Source organism: Ascaphus truei, chromosome 4 (assembly GCF_040206685.1).
Source record: "Ascaphus truei isolate aAscTru1 chromosome 4, aAscTru1.hap1, whole genome shotgun sequence".
NCBI lineage: Eukaryota > Metazoa > Chordata > Amphibia > Anura > Ascaphidae > Ascaphus > Ascaphus truei.
The window spans coordinates 31,808,446-31,834,332 of NC_134486.1; the positions used below are offsets into that span (position 1 = coordinate 31,808,446).

Sequence of the window (25,887 nt, forward strand, 5' to 3'; positions counted from 1 at the left end):
TATCTCCATGGTTGCAGTATAAAATGATTTGTAAAATGTATGTTTTTGGGGGGGATATTATGTGATTGATAACGGGTTAGTTATGTAAGGCTAAGGGGCTTATCGCCAATAAATCAATTTTCAACCAAAACTCACTATTGAAGTCAATGTGGCATTTTGGTCAAAAACATCCCGATCAGCTGCTTTTGGCTGTTATAGCATAACCCCTAAATGTGGTGCACGGAAACCTGATGAAGCTGCTCATGTCGCTGTGAAACGCGGGTCGGTGTAAAAAGTCAGCTGATGCTCTTCGTGTTCATTATAGTGTCTCATGTCGCCGGTGGAAGATACACTTGGTAATAAGGGTCCAAGTTAACCACTCCCTTCCAACCCTCCCCCCCCTCATTGTCTGTTCTAAACTTAATGGGCTTCCCTCTTACCTTCTAGTCGGGCGCCAGCGTGCGAGTAGTAAACCAGCTGCTGACGGAGATGGACGGACTAGAAACCCGTCGTCAGGTGTTCATCATGGCAGCAACCAATCGTCCAGGTGAGCAATTCCATTGCATAGAATACAGATACAGTGCCTTTTCCGTGTCACGGATTACTTAAATAATAATTAGCATTAGATTGTAAGCTTCCCGGAGCAGGGACCTCCATTACCAATTTTTGTTTCATTGTTTTAAGCTGCATGTATTATGTTTTGTCCTTGCCCCCAAGATATACTGCGCTGCGAACTATGTTGGCGCCACGTAATTACAAATAATAAGGTTTGGAGGAACCATCGTCAGTAGTCGGTGTGATGGTAACAGCGGGTGCGCATTATTTTCACACCCACAGGACCACTGCTTATTAATGAAAAGGGGATTTATTTTAGGAGACTTATCGGCCTTTCTATGAATACAGAATAGATATTGCTTACATCTTCCTAATATACAGTCCGAAGAGCCTTGTCCCGGTGTTTAATATAATATGTTTATGTCGTTTTTTTTGTCCCAAGACACAGCTACGTAATCACACACCCTAATTCTTTATGGTGATCACGTCCATATCTGCAATGATGGCGGACGGGAGGGGGGTGCTCCTCTTTTGTGCCGGGGAGCGGTCACATGATTGAGAGTGTGGGCACAGCACTCCTGCCCTCACAGGGTTAAGTCACTTATACATTATACGCAGTGGACCTAGAGCTAAGCCTTCGGTAATGATAACCTGGAAGTTCTAGAGACGCTGCAGGAGGGATCCATATCCTATGAACTTGAAAGGGCTGCAGGGACCACCTTTAACATTTTTAGGGCTCACTGGTGTCCCAGGGGCCACAGTTTAAAGCCGCTGGTAGCTGTTGCTTGAAGAGATCTTTTCGTGCCCTTTTGATCGGAGAATCCGAATGGTCCACAATGTCCCCACAGAGTGGTACTTCATACTCGCTGCTTGCTGCGCCTATTAAATACCAAAGGGGAAAACATAATATTCACTGTAACGGTGTTTTTTAGATGAAAGTAACTGGTGATAAAGTAGATGCAGATATACTGTTGGTATTTGGTTGTTTTTGAAGATGCTAAATAAGTATAGACACACGTAGTAAACAATTGGGGTTACGGAAGGTGTTATTCTTTCACTAGGATGGTACACAACAAAGTAACGTTGGGAACCGCGGTCTAGCTCCATAAAGTTCTGTGTGGAGAAGGTGTTACATGGATGAGGCTCTCGCCTTATTGCAACTGCGATATATATTTAGTGGGACTGCACCTTTACAGTAACATTCCTGGGGATATAAAGGGGCACGGAGCTGGCTGTGCTCTGGCATACGTCACTGCATCCAGGGCCTTTATATCCGGCTTCAGTCCCAGTGTAAGCCCCTGGCTCGTGGAGTAAGGTTAAATGACTGTGCATTGCAGACTACTTTGGGAGCGCTGATTAGAAAAGGCGGGTTTGCAGCAGCGAGTATCTGTGCTGGGGGTTTGCTGTAAGCTGTGCAGCTCGGGTTATGCAGCGGCGCACAGTGACCTGTGTATAGCAGCGGGTATCTGTGCTGGGGGTTTGCTGTAAGCTGTGCAGCTCGGGTTAGGCAGCGGCGCACAGTGACCTGTGTACAGCAGCGGGTATCTGTGCTGGGGGTTTGCTGTAAGCTGTGCAGCTCGGGTGATGCAGCGGCGCACAGTGACCTGTGTATAGCAGCGGGTATCTGTGCTGGGGGTTTGCTGTAAGCTGTACAGCTCGGGTTATGCAGTGGCGCACAGTGACCTGTGTACAGCAGCGGGTATCTGTGCTGGGGGTTTGCTGTAAGCTGTACAGCTTGGGTTAGGCAGCGGCGCACAGTGACCTGTGTACAGCAGCGGGTATCTGTGCTGGGGGTTTGCTGTAAGCTGTACAGCTCGGGTTATGCAGTGGCGCACAGTGACCTGTGTACAGCAGCGGGTATCTGTGCTGGGGGTTTGCTGTAAGCTGTGCAGCTCGGGTTATGCAGTGGCGCACAGTGACCTGTGTACAGCAGCGGGTATCTGTGCTGGGGGTTTGCTGTAAGCGGTACAGCTCGGGTTAGGCAGTGGCGCACAGTGACCTGTGTACAGCAGCGGGTATCTGTGCTGGGGGTTTGCTGTAAGCTGTACAGCTCGGGTTATGCAGTGGCGCACAGTGACCTGTGTACAGCAGCGGGTATCTGTGCTGGGGGTTTGCTGTAAGCTGTACAGCTCGGGTTATGCAGTGGCGCACAGTGACCTGTGTACAGCAGCGGGTATCTGTGCTGGGGGTTTGCTGTAAGCGGTACAGCTCGGGTTAGGCAGCGGCGCACTGTGACCTGTGTACAGCAGCGGGTATCTGTGCTGGGGGTTTGCTGTAAGCTGTGCAGCTCGGGTTAGGCAGTGGCGCACAGTGACCTGTGTACAGCAGCGGGTATCTGTGCTGGGGGTTTGCTGTAAGCTGTGCAGCTCGGGTTAGGCAGTGGCGCACAGTGACCTGTGTACAGCAGCGGGTATCTGTGCTGGGGGTTTGCTGTAAGCTGTGCAGCTCGGGTTAGGCAGCGGCGCACAGTGACCTGTGTACAGCAGCGGGTATCTGTGCTGGGGGTTTGCTGTAAGCTGTGCAGCTCGGGTTATGCAGTGGCGCACTGTGACCTGTGTATAGCAGCGGGTATCTGTGCTGGGGGTTTGCTGTAAGCTGTACAGCTCGGGTTATGCAGTGGCGCACAGTGACCTGTGTACAGCAGCGGGTATCTGTGCTGGGGGTTTGCTGTAAGTTGTACAGCTCGGGTTATGCAGCGGCGCACAGTGACCTGTGTACAGCAGCGGGTATCTGTGCTGGGGGTTTGCTGTAAGCTGTACAGCTCGGGTTAGGCAGTGGCGCACAGTGACCTGTGTATAGCAGCGGGTATCTGTGCTGGGGGTTTGCTGTAAGCTGTGCAGCTCGGGTTATGCAGCGGCGCACAGTGACCTGTGTACAGCAGCGGGTATCTGTGCTGGGGGTTTGCTGTAAGCTGTACAGCTCGGGTTATGCAGTGGCGCACAGTGACCTGTGTACAGCAGCGGGTATCTGTGCTGGGGGTTTGCTGTAAGCTGTACAGCTCGGGTTATGCAGCGGCGCACAGTGACCTGTGTACAGCAGCGGGTATCTGAGCTGGGGGTTTGCTGTAAGCTGTGCAGCTCGGGTTATGCAGTTGCGCACAGTGACCTGTGTACAGCAGCGGGTATCTGTGCTGGGGGTTTGCTGTAAGCTGTGCAGCTCGGGTTAGGCAGTGGCGCACAGTGACCTGTGTACAGCAGCGGGTATCTGAGCTGGGGGTTTGCTGTAAGCGGTACAGCTCGGGTTAGGCAGCGGCGCACAGTGACCTGTGTACAGCAGCGGGTATCTGTGCTGGGGGTTTGCTGTAAGCTGTACAGCTCGGGTTATGCAGCGGCGCACAGTGACCTGTGTACAGCAGCGGGTATCTGTGCTGGGGGTTTGCTGTAAGCTGTACAGCTCGGGTTATGCAGCGGCGCACAGTGACCTGTGTACAGCAGCGGGTATCTGTGCTGGGGGTTTGCTGTAAGCTGTACAGCTCGGGTTATGCAGCGGCGCACAGTGACCTGTGTACAGCAGCGGGTATCTGTGCTGGGGGTTTGCTGTAAGCTGTACAGCTCGGGTTAGGCAGCGGCGCACAGTGACCTGTGTACAGCAGCGGGTATCTGAGCTGGGGGTTTGCTGTAAGCTGTGCAGCTCAGGTTAGGCAGCGGCGCACTGTGACCTGTGTATAGCAGCGGGTATCTGTGCTGGGGGTTTGCTGTAAGCTGTACAGCTCGGGTTAGGCAGTGGCGCACAGTGACCTGTGTACAGCAGCGGGTATCTGTGCTGGGGGTTTGCTGTAAGCTGTGCAGCTCGGGTTAGGCAGTGGCGCACAGTGACCTGTGTATAGCAGCGGGTATCTGTGCTGGGGGTTTGCTGTAAGCTGTGCAGCTCGGGTTAGGCAGTGGCGCACAGTGACCTGTGTACAGCAGCGGGTATCTGTGCTGGGGGTTTGCTGTAAGCTGTACAGCTCGGGTTATGCAGTGGCGCACAGTGACCTGTGTACAGCAGCGGGTATCTGTGCTGGGGGTTTGCTGTAAGCTGTACAGCTCGGGTTAGGCAGCGGCGCACAGTGACCTGTGTACAGCAGCGGGTATCTGTGCTGGGGGTTTGCTGTAAGCTGTGCAGCTCGGGTTAGGCAGCGGCGCACAGTGACCTGTGTACAGCAGCGGGTATCTGAGCTGGGGGTTTGCTGTAAGCTGTGCAGCTCAGGTTAGGCAGCGGCGCACTGTGACCTGTGTATAGCAGCGGGTATCTGTGCTGGGGGTTTGCTGTAAGCTGTACAGCTCGGGTTAGGCAGTGGCGCACAGTGACCTGTGTACAGCAGCGGGTATCTGTGCTGGGGGTTTGCTGTAAGCTGTGCAGCTCGGGTTAGGCAGCGGCGCACAGTGACCTGTGTACAGCAGCGGGTATCTGTGCTGGGGGTTTGCTGTAAGCTGTACAGCTCGGGTTATGCAGTGGCGCACAGTGACCTGTGTACAGCAGCGGGTATCTGAGCTGGGGGTTTGCTGTAAGCTGTGCAGCTCGGGTTATGCAGTGGCGCACAGTGACCTGTGTACAGCAGCGGGTATCTGTGCTGGGGGTTTGCTGTAAGCTGTACAGCTCGGGTTATGCAGTGGCGCACAGTGACCTGTGTACAGCAGCGGGTATCTGTGCTGGGGGTTTGCTGTAAGCTGTGCAGCTCGGGTTAGGCAGTGGCGCCCTGTGACCTGTGTATAGCAGCGGGTATCTGTGCTGGGGGTTTGCTGTAAGCTGTACAGCTCGGGTTAGGCAGCGGCGCACAGTGACCTGTGTACAGCAGCGGGTATCTGTGCTGGGGGTTTGCTGTAAGCTGTGCAGCTCGGGTTATGCAGTGGCGCACAGTGACCTGTGTACAGCAGCGGGTATCTGTGCTGGGGGTTTGCTGTAAGCTGTGCAGCTCGGGTTAGGCAGTGGCGCCCTGTGACCTGTGTATAGCAGCGGGTATCTGTGCTGGGGGTTTGCTGTAAGCTGTACAGCTCGGGTTATGCAGTGGCGCACAGTGACCTGTGTACAGCAGCGGGTATCTGTGCTGGGGGTTTGCTGTAAGCTGTGCAGCTCGGGTTAGGCAGTGGCGCCCTGTGACCTGTGTATAGCAGCGGGTATCTGTGCTGGGGGTTTGCTGTAAGCTGTACAGCTCGGGTTAGGCAGCGGCGCACAGTGACCTGTGTACAGCAGCGAGTATCTGTGCTGGGGGTTTGCTGTAAGCTGTGCAGCTCGGGTTATACAGTGGCGCACAGTGACCTGTGTACAGCAGCGGGTATCTGTGCTGGGGGTTTGCTGTAAGCTGTGCAGCTCGGGTTATGCAGTGGCGCACAGTGACCTGTGTACAGCAGCGGGTATCTGAGCTGGGGGTTTGCTGTAAGCTGTGCAGCTCGGGTTATGCAGTGGCGCACAGTGACCTGTGTACAGCAGCGGGTATCTGTGCTGGGGGTTTGCTGTAAGCTGTGCAGCTCGGGTTAGGCAGTGGCGCACAGTGACCTGTGTACAGCAGCGGGTATCTGTGCTGGGGGTTTGCTGTAAGCTGTACAGCTCGGGTTAGGCAGTGGCGCACAGTGACCTGTGTACAGCAGCGGGTATCTGTGCTGGGGGTTTGCTGTAAGCTGTGCAGCTCGGGTTAGGCAGTGGCGCACAGTGACCTGTGTACAGCAGCGGGTATCTGTGCTGGGGGTTTGCTGTAAGCTGTGCAGCTCGGGTTAGGCAGTGGCGCACAGTGACCTGTGTACAGCAGCGGGTATCTGTGCTGGGGGTTTGCTGTAAGTTGTACAGCTCGGGTTAGGCAGTGGCGCACAGTGACCTGTGTACAGCAGCGGGTATCTGTGCTGGGGGTTTGCTGTAAGCTGTGCAGCTCGGGTTATGCAGTGGCGCACAGTGACCTGTGTACAGCAGCGGGTATCTGTGCTGGGGGTTTGCTGTAAGCTGTGCAGCTCGGGTTAGGCAGTGGCGCACAGTGACCTGTGTACAGCAGCGGGTATCTGAGCTGGGGGTTTGCTGTAAGCTGTGCAGCTCGGGTTAGGCAGCGGCGCACAGTGACCTGTGTACAGCAGCGGGTATCTGTGCTGGGGGTTTGCTGTAAGCTGTACAGCTCGGGTTAGGCAGTGGCGCACAGTGACCTGTGTATAGCAGCGGGTATCTGTGCTGGGGGTTTGCTGTAAGCTGTGCAGCTCGGGTTATGCAGCGGCGCACAGTGACCTGTGTACAGCAGCGGGTATCTGTGCTGGGGGTTTGCTGTAAGCTGTGCAGCTCGGGTTAGGCAGTGGCGCACAGTGACCTGTGTACAGCAGCGGGTATCTGTGCTGGGGGTTTGCTGTAAGCTGTACAGCTCGGGTTAGGCAGTGGCGCACAGTGACCTGTGTACAGCAGCGGGTATCTGTGCTGGGGGTTTGCTGTAAGCTGTACAGCTCGGGTTTGGCAGTGGCGCACAGTGACCTGTGTACAGCAGCGGGTATCTGTGCTGGGGGTTTGCTGTAAGCTGTGCAGCTCGGGTTATGCAGTGGCGCACAGTGACCTGTGTACAGCAGCGGGTATCTGAGCTGGGGGTTTGCTGTAAGCTGTACAGCTCGGGTTAGGCAGCGGCGCACAGTGACCTGTGTACAGCAGCGGGTATCTGAGCTGGGGGTTTGCTGTAAGCTGTGCAGCTCGGGTTAGGCAGCGGCGCACAGTGACCTGTGTACAGCAGCGGGTATCTGTGCTGGGGGTTTGCTGTAAGCTGTGCAGCTCGGGTTAGGCAGTGGCGCACAGTGACCTGTGTACAGCAGCGGGTATCTGTGCTGGGGGTTTGCTGTAAGCTGTGCAGCTCGGGTTAGGCAGCGGCGCACAGTGACCTGTGTACAGCAGCGGGTATCTGTGCTGGGGGTTTGCTGTAAGCTGTGCAGCTCGGGTTAGGCAGTGGCGCACAGTGACCTGTGTACAGCAGCGGGTATCTGTGCTGGGGGTTTGCTGTAAGCTGTGCAGCTCGGGTTAGGCAGTGGCGCACAGTGACCTGTGTACAGCAGCGGGTATCTGTGCTGGGGGTTTGCTGTAAGCTGTACAGCTCGGGTTATGCAGTGGCGCACAGTGACCTGTGTACAGCAGCGGGTATCTGAGCTGGGGGTTTGCTGTAAGCTGTACAGCTCGGGTTATGCAGTGGCGCACAGTGACCTGTGTACAGCAGCGGGTATCTGTGCTGGGGGTTTGCTGTAAGCTGTGCAGCTCGGGTTAGGCAGTGGCGCACAGTGACCTGTGTACAGCAGCGGGTATCTGTGCTGGGGGTTTGCTGTAAGCTGTACAGCTCGGGTTATGCAGTGGCGCACAGTGACCTGTGTACAGCAGCGGGTATCTGTGCTGGGGGTTTGCTGTAAGCTGTGCAGCTCGGGTTAGGCAGTGGCGCACAGTGACCTGTGTACAGCAGCGGGTATCTGTGCTGGGGGTTTGCTGTAAGCTGTACAGCTCGGGTTAGGCAGTGGCGCACAGTGACCTGTGTACAGCAGCGGGTATCTGTGCTGGGGGTTTGCTGTAAGTTGTACAGCTCGGGTTAGGCAGTGGCGCACAGTGACCTGTGTACAGCAGCGGGTATCTGTGCTGGGGGTTTGCTGTAAGCTGTACAGCTCGGGTTAGGCAGCGGCGCACAGTGACCTGTGTACAGCAGCGGGTATCTGTGCTGGGGGTTTGCTGTAAGCTGTACAGCTCGGGTTATGCAGTGGCGCACTGTGACCTGTGTACAGCAGCGGGTATCTGAGCTGGGGGTTTGCTGTAAGCGGTACAGCTCGGGTTAGGCAGTGGCGCACAGTGACCTGTGTACAGCAGCCGGTATCTGAGCTGGGGGTTTGCTGTAAGCTGTACAGCTCGGGTTAGGCAGTGGCGCACAGTGACCTGTGTACAGCAGCGGGTATCTGTGCTGGGGGTTTGCTGTAAGCTGTACAGCTCGGGTTAGGCAGCGGCGCACAGTGACCTGTGTACAGCAGCGGGTATCTGTGCTGGGGGTTTGCTGTAAGTTGTACAGCTCGGGTTAGGCAGTGGCGCACAGTGACCTGTGTACAGCAGCGGGTATCTGTGCTGGGGGTTTGCTGTAAGCTGTGCAGCTCGGGTTAGGCAGCGGCGCACAGTGACCTGTGTATAGCAGCGGGTATCTGTGCTGGGGGTTTGCTGTAAGCTGTACAGCTCGGGTTAGGCAGTGGCGCACAGTGACCTGTGTACAGCAGCGGGTATCTGTGCTGGGGGTTTGCTGTAAGTTGTACAGCTCGGGTTAGGCAGTGGCGCACAGTGACCTGTGTATAGCAGCGGGTATCTGTGCTGGGGGTTTGCTGTAAGCTGTGCAGCTCGGGTTATGCAGTGGCGCACTGTGACCTGTGTACAGCAGCGGGTATCTGAGCTGGGGGTTTGCTGTAAGCTGTGCAGCTCGGGTGATGCAGTGGCGCACTGTGACCTGTGTATAGCAGCGGGTATCTGTGCTGGGGGTTTGCTGTAAGCTGTGCAGCTCGGGTTAGGCAGCGGCGCACAGTGACCTGTGTACAGCAGCGGGTATCTGTGCTGGGGGTTTGCTGTAAGCTGTGCAGCTCGGGTTAGGCAGCGGCGCACAGTGACCTGTGTACAGCAGCGGGTATCTGTGCTGGGGGTTTGCTGTAAGCTGTACAGCTCGGGTTAGGCAGCGGCGCACAGTGACCTGTGTACAGCAGCGGGTATCTGCGCTGGGGGTTTGCTGTAAGCTGTACAGCTCGGGTTATGCAGTGGCGCACAGTGACCTGTGTACAGCAGCGGGTATCTGTGCTGGGGGTTTGCTGTAAGCTGTACAGCTCGGGTTAGGCAGTGGCGCACAGTGACCTGTGTACAGCAGCGGGTATCTGTGCTGGGGGTTTGCTGTAAGCTGTGCAGCTCGGGTTAGGCAGTGGCGCACAGTGACCTGTGTATAGCAGCGGGTATCTGTGCTGGGGGTTTGCTGTAAGCTGTACAGCTCGGGTTAGGCAGTGGCGCACAGTGACCTGTGTACAGCAGCGGGTATCTGTGCTGGGGGTTTGCTGTAAGCTGTACAGCTCGGGTTAGGCAGTGGCGCACAGTGACCTGTGTACAGCAGCGAGTATCTGTGCTGGGGGTTTGCTGTAAGCTGTGCAGCTCGGGTTAGGCAGCGGCGCACAGTGACCTGTGTACAGCAGCGGGTATCTGTGCTGGGGGTTTGCTGTAAGCTGTACAGCTCGGGTTAGGCAGTGGCGCACAGTGACCTGTGTACAGCAGCGGGTATCTGTGCTGGGGGTTTGCTGTAAGCTGTACAGCTCGGGTTAGGCAGTGGCGCACAGTGACCTGTGTATAGCAGCGGGTATCTGTGCTGGGGGTTTGCTGTAAGCTGTACAGCTCGGGTTAGGCAGTGGCGCACAGTGACCTGTGTACAGCAGCGGGTATCTGAGCTGGGGGTTTGCTGTAAGCTGTACAGCTCGGGTTAGGCAGTGGCGCACAGTGACCTGTGTACAGCAGCGGGTATCTGCGCTGGGGGTTTGCTGTAAGCTGTACAGCTCGGGTTATGCAGTGGCGCACAGTGACCTGTGTACAGCAGCGGGTATCTGTGCTGGGTGTTTGCTGTAAGCTGTGCAGCTCGGGTTAGGCAGTGGCGCACAGTGACCTGTGTACAGCAGCGGGTATCTGTGCTGGGGGTTTGCTGTAAGCTGTGCAGCTCGGGTTAGGCAGTGGCGCACAGTGACCTGTGTACAGCAGCGGGTATCTGTGCTGGGGGTTTGCTGTAAGCTGTGCAGCTCGGGTTAGGCAGTGGCGCACAGTGACCTGTGTACAGCAGCGGGTATCTGTGCTGGGGGTTTGCTGTAAGCTGTGCAGCTCGGGTTATGCAGTGGCGCACAGTGACCTGTGTACAGCAGCGGGTATCTGTGCTGGGGGTTTGCTGTAAGCTGTACAGCTCGGGTTATGCAGCGGCGCACAGTGACCTGTGTACAGCAGCGGGTATCTGTGCTGGGGGTTTGCTGTAAGCTGTGCAGCTCGGGTTATGCAGCGGCGCACAGTGACCTGTGTACAGCAGCGGGTATCTGAGCTGGGGGTTTGCTGTAAGCTGTGCAGCTCGGGTGATGCAGTGGCGCACAGTGACCTGTGTACAGCAGCGGGTATCTGTGCTGGGGGTTTGCTGTAAGTTGTACAGCTCGGGTTAGGCAGTGGCGCACAGTGACCTGTGTACAGCAGCGGGTATCTGTGCTGGGGGTTTGCTGTAAGCTGTGCAGCTCGGGTTAGGCAGTGGCGCACAGTGACCTGTGTACAGCAGCGGGTATCTGTGCTGGGGGTTTGCTGTAAGCTGTACAGCTCGGGTTATGCAGCGGCGCACAGTGACCTGTGTACAGCAGCGGGTATCTGTGCTGGGGGTTTGCTGTAAGCTGTGCAGCTCGGGTGATGCAGTGGCGCACTGTGACCTGTGTATAGCAGCGGGTATCTGAGCTGGGGGTTTGCTGTAAGCTGTGCAGCTCGGGTTAGGCAGTGGCGCACTGTGACCTGTGTACAGCAGCGGGTATCTGTGCTGGGGGTTTGCTGTAAGCTGTACAGCTCGGGTTATGCAGCGGCGCACAGTGACCTGTGTATAGCAGCGGGTATCTGTGCTGGGGGTTTGCTGTAAGCTGTACAGCTCGGGTTATGCAGTGGCGCACAGTGACCTGTGTACAGCAGCGGGTATCTGTGCTGGGGGTTTGCTGTAAGCTGTGCAGCTCGGGTTAGGCAGTGGCGCACAGTGACCTGTGTACAGCAGCGGGTATCTGTGCTGGGGGTTTGCTGTAAGCTGTACAGCTCGGGTTAGGCAGTGGCGCACAGTGACCTGTGTACAGCAGCGGGTATCTGAGCTGGGGGTTTGCTGTAAGCTGTGCAGCTCGGGTTAGGCAGTGGCGCACAGTGACCTGTGTACAGCAGCGGGTATCTGTGCTGGGGGTTTGCTGTAAGCTGTGCAGCTCGGGTTATGCAGTGGCGCACAGTGACCTGTGTACAGCAGCGGGTATCTGAGCTGGGGGTTTGCTGTAAGCTGTGCAGCTCGGGTTAGGCAGTGGCGCACAGTGACCTGTGTACAGCAGCGGGTATCTGTGCTGGGGGTTTGCTGTAAGCTGTACAGCTCGGGTTAGGCAGCGGCGCACTGTGACCTGTGTATAGCAGCGGGTATCTGTGCTGGGGGTTTGCTGTAAGCTGTGCAGCTCGGGTTATGCAGCGGCGCACAGTGACCTGTGTACAGCAGCGGGTATCTGTGCTGGGGGTTTGCTGTAAGCTGTGCAGCTCGGGTTAGGCAGCGGCGCACAGTGACCTGTGTACAGCAGCGGGTATCTGTGCTGGGGGTTTGCTGTAAGCTGTGCAGCTCGGGTTATGCAGTGGCGCACAGTGACCTGTGTACAGCAGCGGGTATCTGTGCTGGGGGTTTGCTGTAAGCTGTGCAGCTCGGGTTATGCAGTGGCGCACAGTGACCTGTGTACAGCAGCGGGTATCTGTGCTGGGGGTTTGCTGTAAGCTGTGCAGCTCGGGTTAGGCAGCGGCGCACTGTGACCTGTGTACAGCAGCGGGTATCTGTGCTGGGGGTTTGCTGTAAGCTGTGCAGCTCGGGTTATGCAGCGGCGCACAGTGACCTGTGTACAGCAGCGGGTATCTGAGCTGGGGGTTTGCTGTAAGCTGTGCAGCTCGGGTTATGCAGCGGCGCACAGTGACCTGTGTATAGCAGCGGGTATCTGTGCTGGGGGTTTGCTGTAAGCTGTGCAGCTCGGGTTAGGCAGCGGCGCACAGTGACCTGTGTACAGCAGCGGGTATCTGTGCTGGGGGTTTGCTGTAAGCTGTGCAGCTCGGGTTAGGCAGTGGCGCCCTGTGACCTGTGTACAGCAGCGGGTATCTGTGCTGGGGGTTTGCTGTAAGCTGTACAGCTCGGGTTAGGCAGTGGCGCACAGTGACCTGTGTACAGCAGCGGGTATCTGTGCTGGGGGTTTGCTGTAAGCTGTGCAGCTCGGGTTATGCAGTGGCGCACAGTGACCTGTGTACAGCAGCGGGTATCTGTGCTGGGGGTTTGCTGTAAGCTGTACAGCTCGGGTTATGCAGCGGCGCACAGTGACCTGTGTACAGCAGCGGGTATCTGTGCTGGGGGTTTGCTGTAAGCTGTACAGCTCGGGTTAGGCAGTGGCGCACAGTGACCTGTGTATAGCAGCGGGTATCTGTGCTGGGGGTTTGCTGTAAGCTGTACAGCTCGGGTTATGCAGTGGCGCACAGTGACCTGTGTACAGCAGCGGGTATCTGTGCTGGGGGTTTGCTGTAAGCTGTACAGCTCGGGTTATGCAGCGGCGCACAGTGACCTGTGTACAGCAGCGGGTATCTGTGCTGGGGGTTTGCTGTAAGCTGTACAGCTCGGGTTAGGCAGTGGCGCACAGTGACCTGTGTATAGCAGCGGGTATCTGTGCTGGGGGTTTGCTGTAAGCTGTGCAGCTCGGGTTATGCAGTGGCGCCCTGTGACCTGTGTATAGCAGCGGGTATCTGTGCTGGGGGTTTGCTGTAAGCTGTGCAGCTCGGGTTATGCAGTGGCGCCCTGTGACCTGTGTACAGCAGCGGGTATCTGTGCTGGGGGTTTGCTGTAAGCTGTGCAGCTCGGGTTAGGCAGCGGCGCACAGTGACCTGTGTACAGCAGCGGGTATCTGTGCTGGGGGTTTGCTGTAAGCTGTGCAGCTCGGGTTATGCAGCGGCGCACAGTGACCTGTGTACAGCAGCGGGTATCTGTGCTGGGGGTTTGCTGTAAGCTGTGCAGCTCGGGTTAGGCAGCGGCGCACAGTGACCTGTGTACAGCAGCGGGTATCTGTGCTGGGGGTTTGCTGTAAGCTGTACAGCTCGGGTTAGGCAGCGGCGCACAGTGACCTGTGTACAGCAGCGGGTATCTGTGCTGGGGGTTTGCTGTAAGCTGTGCAGCTCGGGTTATGCAGCGGCGCACAGTGACCTGTGTACAGCAGCGGGTATCTGTGCTGGGGGTTTGCTGTAAGCTGTACAGCTCGGGTTAGGCAGCGGCGCACAGTGACCTGTGTACAGCAGCGAGTATCTGTGCTGGGGGTTTGCTGTAAGCTGTACAGCTCGGGTTATGCAGTGGCGCACAGTGACCTGTGTACAGCAGCGGGTATCTGTGCTGGGGGTTTGCTGTAAGCTGTACAGCTCGGGTTATGCAGCGGCGCACAGTGACCTGTGTACAGCAGCGAGTATCTGTGCTGGGGGTTTGCTGTAAGCTGTACAGCTCGGGTTATGCAGTGGCGCACAGTGACCTGTGTACAGCAGCGGGTATCTGTGCTGGGGGTTTGCTGTAAGCTGTACAGCTCGGGTTAGGCAGCGGCGCACAGTGACCTGTGTACAGCAGCGGGTATCTGTGCTGGGGGTTTGCTGTAAGCTGTACAGCTCGGGTTAGGCAGTGGCGCTCTGTGACCTGTGTACAGCAGCGGGTATCTGTGCTGGGGGTTTGCTGTAAGCTGTGCAGCTCGGGTTAGGCAGTGGCGCACAGTGACCTGTGTACAGCAGCGGGTATCTGTGCTGGGGGTTTGCTGTAAGCTGTGCAGCTCGGGTTATGCAGTGGCGCACAGTGACCTGTGTACAGCAGCGGGTATCTGTGCTGAGGGTTTGCTGTAAGCTGTACAGCTCGGGTTAGGCAGTGGCGCACAGTGACCTGTGTACAGCAGCGGGTATCTGTGCTGGGGGTTTGCTGTAAGCTGTGCAGCTCGGGTTATGCAGCGGCGCACAGTGACCTGTGTACAGCAGCGGGTATCTGTGCTGGGGGTTTGCTGTAAGCTGTGCAGCTCGGGTTAGGCAGCGGCGCACAGTGACCTGTGTATAGCAGCGGGTATCTGTGCTGGGGGTTTGCTGTAAGCTGTGCAGCTCGGGTTATGCAGCGGCGCACAGTGACCTGTGTACAGCAGCGGGTATCTGTGCTGGGGGTTTGCTGTAAGCTGTACAGCTCGGGTTAGGCAGTGGCTCACAGTGACCTGTGTATAGCAGCGGGTATCTGAGCTGGGGGTTTGCTGTAAGCTGTGCAGCTCGGGTTAGGCAGTGGCGCTCTGTGACCTGTGTACAGCAGCGGGTATCTGTGCTGGGGGTTTGCTGTAAGCTGTGCAGCTCGGGTTATGCAGTGGCGCACAGTGACCTGTGTACAGCAGCGGGTATCTGTGCTGGGGGTTTGCTGTAAGCTGTGCAGCTTGGGTTAGGCAGCGGCGCACAGTGACCTGTGTACAGCAGCGGGTATCTGTGCTGGGGGTTTGCTGTAAGCTGTGCAGCTCGGGTTAGGCAGTGGCGCACAGTGACCTGTGTACAGCAGCGGGTATCTGTGCTGGGGGTTTGCTGTAAGCTGTACAGCTCGGGTTAGGCAGCGGCGCACAGTGACCTGTGTACAGCAGCGGGTATCTGTGCTGAGGGTTTGCTGTAAGCTGTGCAGCTCGGGTTATGCAGTGGCGCACAGTGACCTGTGTACAGCAGCGGGTATCTGTGCTGGGGGTTTGCTGTAAGCTGTGCAGCTCGGGTTATGCAGCGGCGCACAGTGACCTGTGTACAGCAGCGGGTATCTGTGCTGGGGGTTTGCTGTAAGCTGTACAGCTCGGGTTAGGCAGTGGCGCACAGTGACCTGTGTACAGCAGCGGGTATCTGTGCTGGGGGTTTGCTGTAAGCTGTGCAGCTCGGGTTATGCAGTGGCGCACAGTGACCTGTGTACAGCAGCGGGTATCTGTGCTGGGGGTTTGCTGTAAGCTGTACAGCTCGGGTTAGGCAGTGGCGCACAGTGACCTGTGTACAGCAGCGGGTATCTGTGCTGAGGGTTTGCTGTAAGCTGTACAGCTCGGGTTATGCAGTGGCGCACAGTGACCTGTGTACAGCAGCGGGTATCTGTGCTGGGGGTTTGCTGTAAGCTGTACAGCTCGGGTTATGCAGTGGCGCACAGTGACCTGTGTACAGCAGCGGGTATCTGTGCTGGGGGTTTGCTGTAAGCTGTACAGCTCGGGTTATGCAGTGGCGCACAGTGACCTGTGTACAGCAGCGGGTATCTGTGCTGGGGGTTTGCTGTAAGCTGTGCAGCTCGGGTTAGGCAGTGGCGCACAGTGACCTGTGTACAGCAGCGGGTATCTGTGCTGGGGGTTTGCTGTAAGCTGTACAGCTCGGGTTATGCAGTGGCGCACAGTGACCTGTGTACAGCAGCGGGTATCTGAGCTGGGGGTTTGCTGTAAGCTGTACAGCTCGGGTTAGGCAGTGGCGCACAGTGACCTGTGTACAGCAGCGGGTATCTGTGCTGGGGGTTTGCTGTAAGCTGTACAGCTCGGGTTAGGCAGCGGCGCACAGTGACCTGTGTACAGCAGCGGGTATCTGTGCTGGGGGTTTGCTGTAAGCTGTACAGCTCGGGTTATGCAGCGGCGCACAGTGACCTGTGTACAGCAGCGGGTATCTGTGCTGGGGGTTTGCTGTAAGCTGTGCAGCTCGGGTTAGGCAGCGGCGCACAGTGACCTGTGTACAGCAGCGGGTATCTGTGCTGGGGGTTTGCTGTAAGCTGTGCAGCTCGGGTTAGGCAGCGGCGCACAGTGACCTGTGTACAGCAGCGGGTATCTGAGCTGGGGGTTTGCTGTAAGCTGTACAGCTCGGGTTAGGCAGCGGCGCACAGTGACCTGTGTACAGCAGCGGGTATCTGAGCTGGGGGTTTGCTGTAAGCTGTGCAGCTCGGGTTAGGCAGTGGCGCACAGTGACCTGTGTACAGCAGCGGGTATCTGCGCTGGGGGTTTGCTGTAAGCTGTACAGCTCGGGTTAGGCAGTGGCGCACAGTGACCTGTGTATAGCAGCGGGTATCTGTGCTGGGGGTTTGCTGTAAGCTGTGCAGCTCGGGTTATGCAGTGGCGCCCTGTGACCTGTGTACAGCAGCGGGTATCTGTGCTGGGGGTTTGCTGTAAGCTGTACAGCTCGGGTTAGGCAGCGGCGCACAGTGACCTGTGTACAGCAGCGGGTATCTGTGCTGGGGGTTTGCTGTAAGCTGTACAGCTCGGGTTATGCAGTGGCGCACTGTGACCTGTGTACAGCAGCGGGTATCTGTGCTGGGGGTTTGCTGTAAGCTGTACAGCTCGGGTTAGGCAGCGGCGCACAGTGACCTGTGTACAGCAGCGGGTATCTGCGCTGGGGGTTTGCTGTAAGCTGTACAGCTCGGGTTAGGCAGCGGCGCACAGTGACCTGTGTACAGCAGCGGGTATCTGAGCTGGGGGTTTGCTGTAAGCTGTACAGCTCGGGTTAGGCAGTGGCGCACAGTGACCTGTGTACAGCAGCGGGTATCTGTGCTGGGGGTTTGCTGTAAGCTGTGCAGCTCGGGTTATGCAGCGGCGCACAGTGACCTGTGTACAGCAGCGGGTATCTGTGCTGGGGGTTTGCTGTAAGCTGTACAGCTCGGGTTAGGCAGTGGCGCACAGTGACCTGTGTACAGCAGCGGGTATCTGTGCTGGGGGTTTGCTGTAAGCTGTACAGCTCGGGTTAGGCAGTGGCGCACAGTGACCTGTGTACAGCAGCGGGTATCTGAGCTGGGGGTTTGCTGTAAGCTGTGCAGCTCGGGTTAGGCAGTGGCGCACAGTGACCTGTGTACAGCAGCGGGTATCTGTGCTGGGGGTTTGCTGTAAGCTGTACAGCTCGGGTTAGGCAGTGGCGCACAGTGACCTGTGTACAGCAGCGGGTATCTGTGCTGGGGGTTTGCTGTAAGCTGTGCAGCTCGGGTTAGGCAGTGGCGCACTGTGACTTGTGTGAGTGCTGATTGAGGCTCTGGAGCATGAAGGTGCAGGAGATGGAGGTGTAACCGCAGTCAGACCCTGCTGACAGTGTACACAGCGCTGTGCATAGAGTATTGCAGGCACGAGTCCCTGCTCTGTAGAGTTTACAGTCTAGTTTTGTTTGCCGAGACACAGGGAGATGGTGACTTGCCCCAGGTCACCGGGATTGAAACCAGGCTCCCGTGTTTCACGCTCGGTGAAGTGTTTTCAGAGTCCGTGTCTCGTTATTGTGCATTAGAGTACCACTGTTGCATTATTTAAAGATTTTAAATGAGTATTTTTTTAAAGCGTGTATTCTGGGGACAGCTAGAGCAGGGATGCAATGTAGTGGGGGAGGGGTGGGGGGTGTGGGAGTGAGACGGAGAGCTCAAGCGCCCTGCCCACCCCCTGCTCTCCATGCATTGTGTGTCAGTGAGCCGAGTGAGGTGTGTCACAGATGCACACGGACACACACAGCTTCCAACAGTGGGGGGGTGGGGGTGGGGGTGGGGGTTGAGGGAGACACACAGACCAGAACAGCCGTGTTCCCCTCCCCAGAAACACTCCACAAAACTACAGTGGTGCTCCCACCTCTCCCCCACCCCAAACTCCCAACCTTTGTACGTCCTCGGCTTGCAGATGAAATGTCTGCCAGCAGGGAGCTGCTAATAACCCTGTCCAATCCCCATAATAAAGCTGGCAGATTGCGGTGAGAGGGCTGGCTTTTCCCGAGATAAAGGAAGAAATTCCCTCTGTATTAGAGCGTCTCCCAGTAAGAGGCTGGCTTGGGAATAGCTGCGGGGATAACACGAGGGCCTCTGGGAAGGGGTTTAAAGGCGGAGTTCCTACTCGGACCAGTATGAACAAAAGGCATTGGCGTGTTCAGTAGGTAAATGTACTTTGTGGTCATGCTGTTTGCTAACCGTTGTATACGCAGGGAGATTGGTCACCCAGAGTATTTCCCTTTTGTTTTGTTTGGCTGATAATGGCCACGTAATGAAAGAGAGAACAATAATTACCTGATAACATTAGAAATACAAGAACAATGAGGAAAGAAAAGGCTATATCAGGACAATCAGGAAACTGATGATATGTACGCAGGAGGCAGATACGGGAGGGTTTTTTTTGTTGCTTTTTGGGGGATTTATTCTTCACTATGAAGCCAATCTATATAAATAAAGTACCCACTATCACTGGCTCTTTAAAGACAATGGAGCTGGTATATATTAAGGGCCTGTCCCTTTCTGTTATGGGTGCTGTAGTCACATTATGTTGCAGTTTGGAGAGTGAACAGGGTTAAAATCCCAGTGTCACTTTAACTCCCTGTGCCTCCGATCTCAGATTATAAACTCTGATAACACTCGCGTAGTCTCATTCACAATACTGCACTTTTACAGCTCCAACATCTGGCAGCAAAGTACAACACACATCTATCCGACTTCTATATGTCTATTCCCGTAAATTCAGGTGGTGCCTGCTAAAAGTTCGTGCATGGTCCCATTTCAGTAGTAACTATCTTTCAGGCGCTTCTGCTAGTTCCTACATATTCCTAGAAGAGGTATTCTCTTGCTTGTGGTACTCCTAGGAGAGGTATTCTCTTGCTTGTGGTACTCCTAGAAGAGGTCTTCTCTTGCTGGTGGTACTCCTAGAAGAGGTCTTCTATTGCACTCCTGTGGTTGGTACTCCTAGAAGAGGTCTTCTATTGCACTCCTGTGGTTGGTACTCCTAGAAGAGGTCTTCTCTTGCGCTCCTGCTTGTGGTACTTGGTGGTTAGATTTCTAACACAATGTTCCCTGTTTCTGTTGGTCCTTCTTCAGATATCATTGACCCAGCCATTCTGCGGCCAGGGCGACTGGACAAAACCCTGTATGTGGGGCTGCCTCCCCCTGCTGATCGCCTTGCCATTTTAAAGACCATCACCAAAGTGAGTAACTATGCCCTTCTTAGTACCGTAGTGCATTGCAGACATCTGAAAACAGTGTGGACACAATGCAGGGGTAGAAAGGGGAAATTATTTGTGTACAAATGTCATTTTATATGCTCCATAGGTATAATGTTACTGTCGCAAACAATTCAACGAAGACACTGAAGCAAAAGTTAACAATGCGCAGGCGCTTGTGGTTGAATTGCTGGGGTGGATAACCTACCCAGGATCACTGCACCAACATAAATATATGTACACATATACACACTGAAATAAAAAATGGCACGCATGCATGGAAACGGACATCTTGGAGCCGGCACACTCGGGTCTTGGTAAAATCAAGGGTTTATTGGAGAAATTTTTTTTTAACAGTTTCAGTCCCCCGTTTGGACTTTCTTCAAGAACAAGAAAAGCCAGACATACCTACACCTAAATGAATACGTCAACAATGAGACGTTAATAAAATATCATAAAATAAAATAGCCGCAGAAAGCCGGCTGCCAATCTGTTTGAACTAGGTGAAGTCAGAAGCTTCTGAAGAGACATTTGTGGGGAAGTGAGCCTGGAAAGGCACATAATGAATAGATGCTGGAAGTTGGTCAAGCAATAATCTAATAGCTACGTGCGTAAGTGTGGAAGTTGGGTATCTGGTTTGTGATACAAAGTAAAGAGAATAGTCCAGGCACACGCTCTTATCACAAAGTAGAAAGTTTGTGCCTTTGTCAAGGTGAGGCTGCCTGTGTGCAGCCGAAATGTTGGATTTATGCTGGATTAAATTTTCTACTTTGTGATAAGAACGTGTGCCTGGACTATTCTCTTTACCCTGATACCACTTGGGGACCTGGTAGGACGACCCCCCTTTTGTCTGTGGGCACCGGCAGGTGACATTATACTGCTTCATTGATTGTGTGCCAGATCACCTCTTTCTATTGTGATACAAAGTAACAGTGGTAACATAAGACCGCTTAAGCCATTCTGGCACTGGCCTCGCTGTAAGACCAATAAACGTGGCAAAAGAGGTAACGGGACATGTTAGGCTGTCAAATACAGATCGTGGACCACGATGTTCAACAGAGACGGCCCACGGGCTCCTTCCTTCTCTTGGATACCGGAGTGTGGACCCACTGAGGAGGTGGCTGTTTATGGTCCAGGATGTCCAACGCTAACTGCCCAGACTTCCCTATTCATCTACAACAGGCCTGCACAACTCCAGTCTTCGTGGGGCCGCAAACAGGCCAGGTTTTCAGGATATCCCCACTTCAGCACAGCTGGCTCAATTAGTGGCTCAGTATGACTGAACCACTAATTGAGCCAGCTGTGCTGAAGTGGGGATATCCTGAAAACCTGGCCTGTTTGCGGCCCTCGAGGACTGGAGTTGTGCAGGCCTGATCTACAATATGGAAACGCAAGAAGGGTGGGTAGCCTTTCTTCCATGTAGTAAAATAACAAAGGAGGGAGACGGCGTACGTGGTATAACGCCTTTTATCGGACCAGCAAGTCGTTATGTTGTGTGCTTTCAAACCTCTATATATTGTTAACACCTGATGAAGGGCCCTGAGAGGTTCGAAAGCTTGTAACAGATCAACTCTTACTCCTTGTTAAAGGACATACGTCCGAAACGCGTAGGAGGGTGGCACTATCCCCGTGGGTGATGTTTATTTGATTAATAAATATCTTGATTTTTAACCACCTGGCTCCCTGGCATTGCGCTGCTGTTCTCTTCTTTTTGCGTTGTAACGGATCAACTACTGGTTGGTCGAATAAACGCTATCGTACCAACGAGACTCCCTCTCCCTCCTTTATTTTATTGCACCTAACACAAAGTACTTGGCTATAGATGGTGGAACTCTGAGCTAAGGTGCATCGTCACTAATGCAATTATATTGGAAAACTAGTAATGCTGCTGAAGACTAGAAACGGGGGTGCAAGCGAAGTATATAAGTATGCTACGTAGGTGCTGATACCCACACTATACTGCGTGTGTGTGTGATGACCTTCTAAATATAGTTGGTGCAATTCTGATTTTACTGATACAATGGTCTTGTAAAAATCATGCACATGGATAGATCAAGGTGCATAGATAAACTGCATTCATGCCGATAATAAGTAATGGGCGTTATAACCCCCTAAATGTAGTTAAATAATAAACACTAAGCCGAGTTACACATTCACTCATACCTCTGTGCTGGAAAAATACAGCTTTAAGGGATAAACAATGCACGGATATAGAGAGGTAGTAAGACTCGCCGTGGTCGGAGACGCAGAAGTCAGTGGATGTGGTGTGTGCTGCGGGGTCCATGCTTCCTAATGGGACCCACCCCACAGCGTCACTGAAGACATCTTGGCTACACGTGTGTGTGTGTGTGTGTCTTCACTATCTATATCACACACACAGTATTTGGGTATGAGGCCCCAGTATGGGGGTACGGGGCGCCAGTGTGGGGGTATGATGCGCATATGGTGAGCCCTGTCACACGTTCCAGTCTGCCGGCCACCAACCAAGCGTTGGCAATGGCTCCTTGTGCTGCCGTCCCGTGCCTTGCAGGTGCCCTCACATATATGCCTGCGCCAACCCAAGCTAAAGATGCTTTTGCACTAAGTGCTGCGCATATCGGCACCAGCACAGCCCGGCTCCGAACCCAGCAGCAGCAGCACATGGCAACTGCAAAATACAGCGCCCATATCTAGCTAGGGAGAGAGGGTTCGTTATGGGCACAAAGACGGGATACCTGTACATTGCTTACTCCCTCGGGTTACCCCTAGCAGCATTCATTTTCCACTATGCTGGTGTCCGTGAATGTATAACCAAGTACAATCTATGCACCTTGTGCACAACCCCGGCTTATCTTTAACAGCGTTATTTTTACAATGCAATCGTATCAGTGGAGACGTAACTCTGCTTAGCATTGCACCAGCTATATTTAGGGGGTCAGAGTCCCCTGACACAGTTCTTATTTATTTTGAGCTTACAGCTGTCCGTGTTATCGGTAGCGGTGCCGGGGATTTCTATTCTCCGCTTGTACCTCCGGGCAGCATTATTATGCAGTGTAATAGTGTTGGTGAAGATGTACCTCCGCTCAGCGTTGCAGTTACTATAGGTGGAGGGCAACCGTCTTCATTCTTGCTATAGACCTTGCGTAGGCTTACACACGGTTATACTCTCAGACCCTGAACGCTAGCTGCTGCGTTGTTTTTATCTTGGTGCATTTCGACACCCCCGTAGTCCCCTCCTCCAGCGCTGGAGTACCGGGCACAGTAGGTATATTGATGCTACACCCTTATTATAAATAAATCTGAATTCCAGGTTTCACTTTTCTACGTAAAGTAATCCGCAGCGTCACATCGATGCTCCTTGTTCGCTCTGGCACGGGCATGGTCTTTGCCTTACTGTGTTTCTACGCTCCCTAGGATGGTACCAGACCGCCCCTGGAATCTGATGTCGACCTTGCAGCGATCGCTTGCGATGTGCGCTGTGATTGCTTTACGTGAGTTATAATGCTGTGTCTCTCCCCCCCCCTAAAATACTATCTCTGGCGGCGTTCGCATGACACATGTACAGTTTGTCACACACAGGTACCTAGTTTGGTAACATGTCACCTTCCTGGCCGTCTCTTCCCAATCCTAATTATTTAGGTTCCTTTATGACTGCTGATTATTTTATCCTGCTCTGGGCGCTCATTTTTCTTTTGATTGTCCTGGTACTTTTTTCAGGGGGTGGGGGGGGGGGGTTCCACCTTTTTAGATGAATGTCATGACTTGGCAAATGCATCTCTCCCGTTTTCTCATAGGACATAAAATCCCCATTTATTTGTGGCATTTTAGTGCCATTGACACTTAGACCAAAATAGTTACAGTACGTCTGCTTCGCTCCTTTATTTTCCTGCGCCCGGCTGTATGATTAGTAATCCGCTCAATGTCCTATTACTTCATCTTGTGCATTCAGTCATACAGTACCCGCAGTAAGGTGTGTGTGCTCAGGGTGTCACACTCCAGTGCTGGAGCAGTACCCGCAGTAAGGTGTGTGTGTGTGCTCACGGTGTTACACTCCAGTGCTGGAGCAGTACCTGCAGTAAGGTGTGTGTGCTCAGGGTGTTACACTCTAGTGCTGGAGCAGTACCCGCAGTAAGGTGTGTGTGCTCAGGGTGTCACACTCCAGTGCTGGAGCAGTACCTGCAGTAAGGTGTGTGTGTGTGCTCACGGTGTTACACTCCAGTGCTGGAGCAGTACCTGCAGTAAGGTGTGTGCTCACGGTGTTACACTCCAGTGCTGGAGCAATACCTGCAGTAAGGTGTGTGCTCAGGGTGTTACACTCCAGTGCTGGAGCAATACCTGCAGTAAGGTGTGTGTGTGTGTGTGTGTGTGTGTGTGTGTGTGTGTGTGTGTGTGTGTGTGTGATCAGGGTGTTACACTCCAGTGCTGGAGCAGTACCTGCAGTAAGGTGTGTGTGTGTGCTCAGGGTGTTACACTCCAGTGCTGGAGCAATACCTGCAGTAAGGTGTGTGTGTGCTCAGGGTGTTACACTCCAGTGCTGGAGCAGTACCTGCAGTAAGGTGTGTGTGTGTGTGCTCAGGGTGTTACACTCCAGTGCTGGAGCAGTACCTGCAGTAAGGTGTGTGTGTGTGTGTGTGTGTGTGTGTGTGTGTGTGTGTGTGTGTGTGTGTGTGTGTGTGTGTGTGTGTGTGTGTGTGTGTGTGTGTGTTCAGGGTGTTACACTCTAGTGCTGGAGCAGTACCCGCAGTAAGGTGTGTGTGCTCAGGGTGTTACACTCCAGTGCTGGAGCAGTACCCGCAGTAAGGTGTGTGTGCTCAGGGTGTTACACTCCAGTGCTGGAGCAGTACCCGCAGTAAGGTGTGTGTGCTCAGGGTGTTACACTCCAGTGCTGGAGCAGTACCCGCAGTAAGGTGTGTGTGTGCTCAGGGTGTTACACTCTAGTGCTGGAGCAGTACGCGCAGTAAGGTGTGTGTGCTCAGGGTGTTACAATCCAGTGCTGGAGCAGTACCCGCAGTAAGGTGTGTGTGCTCAGGGTGTTACACTCCAGTGCTGGAGCAGTACCTGCAGTAAGATGTGTGTGTGTGTGTGTGTGTGTGTGTGTGTGTGTGTGTGTGTGTGTGTGTGTGTGTGTGTGTGTGTGTGTGTGTGTGTGTTCAGGGTGTTACACTCCAGTGCTGGAGCAGTACCCGCAGTAAGGTGTGTGTGTGTGCTCAGGGTGTTACACTCCAGTGCTGGAGCAGTACCCGCAGTAAGGTGTGTGTGCTCAGGGTGTTACACTCCAGTGCTGGAGCAGTACCCGCAGTAAGGTGTGTGTGTGCTCAGGGTGTTACACTCTAGTGCTGGAGCAGTACGCGCAGTAAGGTGTGTGTGCTCAGGGTGTTACAATCCAGTGCTGGAGCAGTACCCGCAGTAAGGTGTGTGTGCTCAGGGTGTTACACTCCAGTGCTGGAGCAGTACCCGCAGTAAGGTGTGCGGTTTACATGATTACCTGGACATGATGGTTTTGTGTCTTGTGTAGGGGGGCAGATCTCTCTGCTCTTGTGCGAGAAGCATCAATCAATGTCCTAAGGGAAGAAATGCTGCAGTCAGATGCTACGACCAGCAAAGGTAAGACCAAGACACAACTGCAGTGGCCACAAGGTCATCGTTTTGAGCGTGATTGCTTTCCCTGCATAGATCAGCAGGTAGTAGTCTACCAACCAGTTACATCGCTGACCTGTGGGGACAAGAGGCTCTCTTGTTTCTTTACTGCTTCCTGATTCGTGTTACCCCAAAAAACCTGCAACACTCAAACAAAAAAAGGTAGAGGTCACTATAGAGTATCCTTTTGTTAATTGTGTTTCTTGTGCTCCCCACCAACAGGAATAAGCTTTCTTCAGCTATATATGTTTTTTTATATAAAGGAGTAATTAAGTATTCGGTGATACCATTTTTTTTAATTTGGATTAACAGTAGAAGTAGAGAAGGACTGGCAGCGCGGATACTAAATACACCCAGGGCAATGAATAGGTGGTCTGTGTGTGTGTGTGTGTGTGTCTGTGTGTCTGTGTGTGTGTCTGTGTGTCTGTGTGTCTGTGTGTGTGTGTGTCATGTGTGAGCACACTGAATGGGACATCTTGCTGCTGCCATTTAGCCGCCACTGCTAAGGTAAGTGCATTAGTGTTTGTTGGTTTTAGGGCAAGGGGTAAAGTTACAGGATTATGGAAAGAGGTTAAGCTTTTTGGGTAAAGGGGTTACAATTAGGGATTTTAGGGCAAGGGGTTAAAAATGGGGGTTATACCACTGCGGCTGAATGGCAGCGGAGGGATGACTGCGGCGGGACGCCGGTGGCTAAATGTCCTAGACCTTGACCATACATCCAGTGTGAGCTTCGAAACTGGACTAACGCGGGGATTTCTATTCGTTCCTAATATAATATATTTATATTGTGAAGATAACTTTGTGTCATTGCATAGATTCCCTGGCCGCCCCCTGCAGACACCTCAGTCCGTCCCGGGACGCCTGCTAGTTTGTAGACATGGCATCTTGGGGGAGGACATGCTATGCAGGGGGGATTGCTGCTTTAAGCCAGGGGTGCTCAACTCCAGTCCTCAAGGCCCACCCCCAGCAGGTCAGGTTTTAAGGATGTCCCTGCGTCGACATAGGCGGCTCAATCAGTCCGTGCTTCAGCACAGGGGGCTCAGCCTTGGACTGAGCCACTGATTGAGCCCCCTGTGCTGAAGCTGGGATATCCTT

At 54.2% G+C, this 25,887-nt stretch overlaps 1 protein-coding gene across 1 annotated transcript in view; it reads left to right on the top strand.

The window, feature by feature from the left end:
* NVL (nuclear VCP like) overlaps positions 1-25,887 on the top strand; it is a 75,419-nt gene that overhangs the window by 43,033 nt on the left and 6,499 nt on the right. The window contains exons 18-21 of the mRNA XM_075595516.1: positions 427-526; positions 19,055-19,161; positions 22,570-22,646; positions 24,671-24,759. Of these exons, the coding sequence (XP_075451631.1) occupies positions 427-526; positions 19,055-19,161; positions 22,570-22,646; positions 24,671-24,759 (373 nt within the window). The remainder of the gene's footprint in view (positions 1-426; positions 527-19,054; positions 19,162-22,569; positions 22,647-24,670; positions 24,760-25,887) is intronic.